Source organism: Triturus cristatus, chromosome 2_2 (genome assembly GCF_964204655.1).
Source record: "Triturus cristatus chromosome 2_2, aTriCri1.1, whole genome shotgun sequence".
Lineage (NCBI taxonomy): Eukaryota > Metazoa > Chordata > Amphibia > Caudata > Salamandridae > Triturus > Triturus cristatus.
The window spans coordinates 1,100,221,803-1,100,228,107 of NC_140582.1; the positions used below are offsets into that span (position 1 = coordinate 1,100,221,803).

Here is a 6,305-nt window from a genome sequence, read left to right on the forward strand (position 1 = left end):
CCATTGCACCCCTACTCAAGTGTCTGCCCCTTCCTGTCCTGATGCATTGCACCTCTACTCAAGTGTCTGCACCGCCCCGCCCCGGTCCACGCTGCACAGTGTCTCCCTATTTGCTAGTAAGCTTAGTTTTGCACCTCTGCTCTCACATTTCATTAGGTACGTTTATAAGTTTTATTTATTCAAGACATTACTGGGAATTGATTATGTATTTTTCTAACCATTTTTATGTCTGGGTTTTGACAGCTGAGCTGTCAGACTGGCCTACTAACACTATTCAGTGAATAGGCTTTGGGGTCTGCCCCTTTCAATGTTGGCTTTTTTTGGTCAGTCATTGGCTTGAGACTTTGTCACTCGTATCTTGGCTAAGCCCAGTGGAGTATTCATCCTCTCCAGGGCACGAGTCGAGGGGAACACACGGGTGGACTTTTCTCAGAGGGTGAACGCCGTCCATCCTACCAAGAATTTGGGCCTCGCTGTATAATGTGCTGAACTTATCCCGGTGTAATTTCCAAACACCCGGACACTTTAAGCACCGCCTGCACAGTATCTGCTTTCCATCTGCAACAAGCAACAATGTGCAGGCAGGGACGGGGCTTTCCTATTTAAGAGTCCTGTTGGGCCCATTACAAAGGCCGAATTTGAGTTGTCATCAGGCCTCCTTTAATGCAGTCTTTTGGCTGGGAGCAGTGAGGAGCCTCACGCCTGATGCAAATGAAGCGGAGGGAAAACAAAGGCTCTCACCTTGTTAACACTTCATACATACTTAAGAGAGGCAGCCCTTCACTTTGTTGAGTCTCTGTTTAGGAGATATGCATGCACTGTAAGAATATCAGATGTGTTGGTCTTTCCCCAGTATTTACACAAAGCAAATTGCATTTATATAGAGCTTACTTCCCCTGAGGAGGTGTTAAAATAATTTAAATACCACAAGTTTTTCTTGTATAGCCCTTCTCATTCCAATGCAGGGTGTCAGAGGACCTTACATTAACACATGCATGTAACATGTTAAATAAATTATATGTTTGAAAATGAATGTAAAGGATGTGTGACATAAAACAGGGGGATTGCATGGAGTAGAAGTTGCATATCAGCTTCCATAGCTCACTGTTGTATTGTTCTCGCAATGTGCTCAAACCTACACGATAGACCTGCTAAACATATATGTGAGGGCTTTTGATCTGATGTCACTTCTTGTGATGCCACTTACTGTAAAGCTGTGGCTTGTGATGCCACTTTCTGTGATGTCAATTCCTGGGGTGCCATGTGTGATGTCACGGGCTGTATGTTGTGCGCCGTGAAGTTGCACACCGTGATGTCACTTGCATACTGCTAAACTAGGCCAGTCCTACCACTTCTTTTTTTAGGGCTTGTGCCCTGTCTCTCACCTAATGTTATTGGCTGTTTGCGAGTTTAATGCCTTCTTCACTCTTGCAATGAACTACAGACTACTCTTCACTTATAGCCCTGTCTTCACTCCTGCTGGCCCCCTACTGTGTTTCTCGCTTTATGTGCTAGTCCTGCATGTGTTTCCATAGTGAACCCATAGGGAACCTAAACCCGTTGTCTTTGCCAATACTTGTTTGTTTTGTTGTCTTTTCCATTTTATTTGAGGCGTGGGTGTTATTTCAGTTCTGTAATACCCAGGTTAATGTTTCTTTTTTTATAGTGCACGCAGCAGGGCCACGATGTAAAAAAGAGATACGTTGTTCCTGAGACCTTAGTGGATGCGATGCAACAGTTCCGCAGTACACAGGAGAGCGATGCGTCGGGTCCGGTCAATAGGAGGAAGCGATGCGTTGGTTCTGAGACGACTTCGATCCTTGGGTGATGCGTCGGGGAAAACTTGAGGCACAGGGACGATGTGTGGAAATCCGGGATGCGTCGGTGAACGATGCGGCGGTGGCGAGCGTCACTGCGTCGACCTTTTCAGCCACAATCCCTCGATTCTTGCAACGCCGACAGGTACTGCGTCGGTTTCAGCAGTGGCTTGGCGGTGCGAGGAGACTCTTCTCACACCAAGGTATTGCGTCGGAAAAGAGTCGCCAGAGGAGCGATGCGTCGACTTCCATGTTTGTTGTGTTGTTTTCCAGCTCCAGCAGCAGAAACAACCTCCAGAGGCTCCACACAGTCACAGGCACTCCTGACAGGTCAGAACTCCCAGCAAGGAAGTTCAGGGGGGCTGGGGTGAAGTCTTTGTGTTCCTGAGACTTCAAAACAGGAGGCAAGCTCTACTCAAGCCCTGGAGACTTTCCTCAAGCAGGGGACACAGCACACAGCAAAGTCCTTCTCATTTCTTTGGCAGAAACAGCAACTGCAGGCCAACCCCAGACACACAGCAAGGGCAGTGCTTCTCCTCTGTTTCTCCAGCTTTTCTCCTTGGCAAAGGTTCCTCTTGATTCCATAAAGTTCAGGGGTTTTAGGTCTAATACTTATACCCCAAATGTCTTTGTTCTCTTTGTGCAAGGGTCTCTGAGCCCAGTCCAAACCAGTTCTGTCCTCTCTTGTGCAGCTGCCCGGCAAGAGGTGGAGACAGCATTGTGGAAGGAAAACAGGCCCTACTCAGGTGCAAGGGAAATCTCCTCCCACCACTCTAAATGCAGACCGGGCCTATTCAGGTGCTAGTGAGAACTCCTCCTCCTACTCTGAATACAGCCCAGGTCTTTTCAGCCCAGCCCTGACTCATTCAGGAAAGGCAGTACGCACATCAACCCCGTGGCTGTCTGGGAGAATGCACCTCCCCAGCCCCTTTCACTCCAAAACTAGACAGTCAAAACACAAACAGGCAGTGGCACACAGAATAGTTAAACAAGAAAATACCTACTTTCTAAAAGTGGTATTTTCAAACACAGAATGTAAAAACTACCCTCACTAAAGGATGCATTTTAACATTCTGAGTTCAGGCATGTTAAACTTTATTTTCCTACCTTGTTCCCAGGGACAGTTATGTTTATAAGATGTTATAAAGAAACTCCCCATTCTGTCCAATGGTAACAGGTAGCCTTGCAATAGTGAAAAACGAAATTTGCAGTAATTCACTATCAGGACATGCCACACAAATCAGAGTATGTCCTACCTTTCACATGCACTGCACCCTACCCACAGGGGTAACTTGGGCCTACCTTAGGGGTGACTAATATGTAAGAAAAGGGAAGGTTAGGCCCTGGCAAGTGGGTGCACTTGCCCATGGCAGTTAACAACTGCGCACAGACACTGCAGTGGCAGGTCTGAGTTACCGTTTCAGAACTACTCATGTGGGTGGCACAACAGTGCTGCAGGCCCACTAGTAGTATTTGATTTACCAGACCCAGTACACTCAGTGCACTTTACTAGGGACTGACCAGTTAATCAAAATATGCCAATCAGGGAGAACAAATCATGTTCACAATTTACACAGAGAGCATATGCACTTTAGCACTGATTAGCAGTGGTAAAGTGTACAGAGTCCTAGAACCAACAACAACAGGTCAGGAAAAAATAGGAGGAAGAAGCACAAAGTTTGGGGATAACCCTGCAAAAAGTCCAACAACCAGCAATAGTGCACTGATGGGAGTGCGTCCATCAAGTCCCACTACAGCAGACCTGCGGAGGTTGCCCTTCCCCACCTTCTCTGTAGATGACGTGGGTCTGGGTTTCCATTCCAAACTTCTGAAAGGCACCTATGGAGGTGTTTGCCCTCCCGCCACACTTCAATATGCATATGAGGCTCACTTATTTGCGTAGCCTTGATGATGTGGGCTGTATCTTTAGAGATGCCCCTACCCTCTTTCCCCTCTACAGGGCAGCAGCAGACATTTATGTGAAAGGTGTTCCTGCTTGCTTCAGGAAAGGACTGACCACAGCTTTTCGAAGCCTCCAGGGCAGAGAAACATCACATTTGGGCCAGGAATTTGTGTATTTAAAGTGCATTTCCATCGTGTGTCTTTGGCAGGTGCAAACCACACAGTTTTAATTATTGGGACTGTGTGTACATTTTGAAAAAGGGTTGCCAAAGCTGATGGGGTCTGCCTGGCATTTTCAGTTCCAATACTGACCTTCTGGTGTTGGCAATGCTTGTTTAGACAGAACAAGACTCATTGGCTTTGCCTCAGATTGTTCTATTCAAGTGCTGTATATGAGGCACTAAATAGTGTCACGTTAGCACTTTATGAAGGACATACACTAATTTAAAAACAATATTGCTATTATTCTTTTTGAGCACAAGAGAGAAAGAAATGAGACATGGAAAAACCTCATCTGAAAGTGCAAAATCCTGAAAGAAACTCAAAGTAGATTAGAAATGAAACGTCGTCTCTGCAGCCAAATATTACACACAAAATCCTAACTCATGAAGTAGCTTCCTTCAAGGGATTGAAGAGTCAAGCTCAGTCTGCCCAGGTGTTCGCTGAATGTCACGGGTCCTGCACAGCCGCAGCGATGGTTATCAGAGCTGAGCTCACAAAGAGGAAGCTGCAGTTTTTGCTCTGCTCTGTGTCACTGTGCGCGGGAAGCTCTGGCTCTGCTGACAGTAATAAACCGCGGCGTCGTCGGCCTCGGCCCTGCTGATTCTGAGAGTGAAGTCGGTGCCGGACCCGCTGCCGCTGAAGCGGTCCGAGACCCCGGGCTGGCGACTGGTGGCCGCATAAATGAGAAGCTTGGGGGCTTCTCCGCGCTTCTGCTGGTACCAGTGTAAGTAATTGGTGCCGACAGATGAGCTGGACTGACATCTGAGTGAAATGGTTTCTCCCAGGGACACAGCGAGGACTTCTGGGGTCTGTGTCAGCACAATCTGCGCTCTGGACTCTGAAGACAGAAAGGTAATTAATGACAAGAATAATCAGCCAGAACAATTTACAGAGCGTGAAACCTAGATAAATACATATACTGCCCATCTCAGATGTGGCTTATATTTCGAAATAGATCTCTTTCACTGATAAACAACCCACAGCGCGGCAGCCACAGCTCTCACCATGAATCCACAGCAGAAGCAGCAGGAAGACCTGGGTTGGCGCCTTCACCTCCATCGCTGCTGCTCAGTCAGGGCTGACTCTGAAGCCGTCAGTGCAGAAAACACACTTATAACAGGCAGGACACCATGGAGGGGCCTGGAGAGAGAGATGCAAAACACCCACCGCTGGGTATGTAAATGTGGCCACGGGTGTGAATCAGGGGCCGCTCAGGCACTGCTGGCTGTTCATTCATTATTGGTTTTCGTATTGAAGTTCGAGTTAATGTATATTTTTATGAATTTCAGAGCAGATAAACTGCCTGTTTTCTTTTTGCGAACATTGATATTTTCATGAAATGTTCACATGTGCATTTTTCCAGGATCTATACAGAGCAGTGAATGATCAGAACTGTGTGTTGCACCCTAATGCAACAGCTGGAGGCAGCTGGGAGCGTTGTCTTGATTCAGTGCTTAGTGAATCACAAACTGGGTTTAGATATTGCCACCAATGTGCAAGCTAGAAGGGGCAAGATTAGGGTGTATTTTCCAAATTGCCAGAGACTTTGGGGCATATTTACAAGGGCATTATCGTCGCTTTAGCGCCACTTTTTGCCGCTAAAGCGGCGATAATTTCATCGCCCTATTCACAAGGTGGCGCTAACATGCATTAGCGCATGTTAGCTGCCGTTTTAGTAACGCCACGCATCTCAGCGATATACATTGCTAATGAGATGCACAGTAGGCGTACCTTACCCTAACACCATGACAAAAGGTCGCGAACAGGACATCACGTTATTTACAACATGGCCCCGGAACCACGAAGCGATGATGAAAGCCACGCTAACCGCGGTTTACGCCGGATTCTTACGCCTGGTCAAAACTTGACTTAGGCATGTTTTGAATGGGCAGTGGATTGTTTGGTTACGTCCACACTCCCCTATTATCAAGCTTATCATTAACGTGTGAAATCATCCCTTGATTTCACACGCTAATGATGAATATCGCCGTCTATCGCAGGTTTGTACATCGCTTGTGAGCAAGGCATTGTAAATATGCCGCTAACACGGCGATGTAAACTAGCGATAGGCGGCTATATTCCAAATCGCGCTAAGTGTGATTTGCGATGTTTAACGCGAAGCGTTGTTAATATCCCCATAGAAACATATATATACTAAGCAAAAGGTCTATTTACTACATCTCCACAAACTGCTCACACCATATCACTTCTAGGGATATAAACCTCTTTGACAACTGTCAATGACAAACAACATCATTTAAAGTTCACACTGTAGAATCAGAAAGAAATGAAGTCCATATTGCATCAACGATATACAGCCCGTCCACCATCATTCAGATTATACCCTTATAAATTGCAATTACA

The 6,305-nt window shown here is 46.5% G+C and overlaps 1 gene segment (V, D, J or C); it reads right to left on the reverse strand.

Annotated features, from left to right (window-relative positions):
• Positions 1–4,432: 4,432 nt before the first annotated feature.
• Positions 4,433–5,000, reverse strand: LOC146863216 (immunoglobulin kappa variable 3-20-like). The segment is given in 2 exon segments: positions 4,433–4,779; positions 4,946–5,000. Coding segments are annotated over 2 exon segments (402 nt in total).
• Between the last annotated feature and the right edge of the window lie 1,305 nt (positions 5,001–6,305).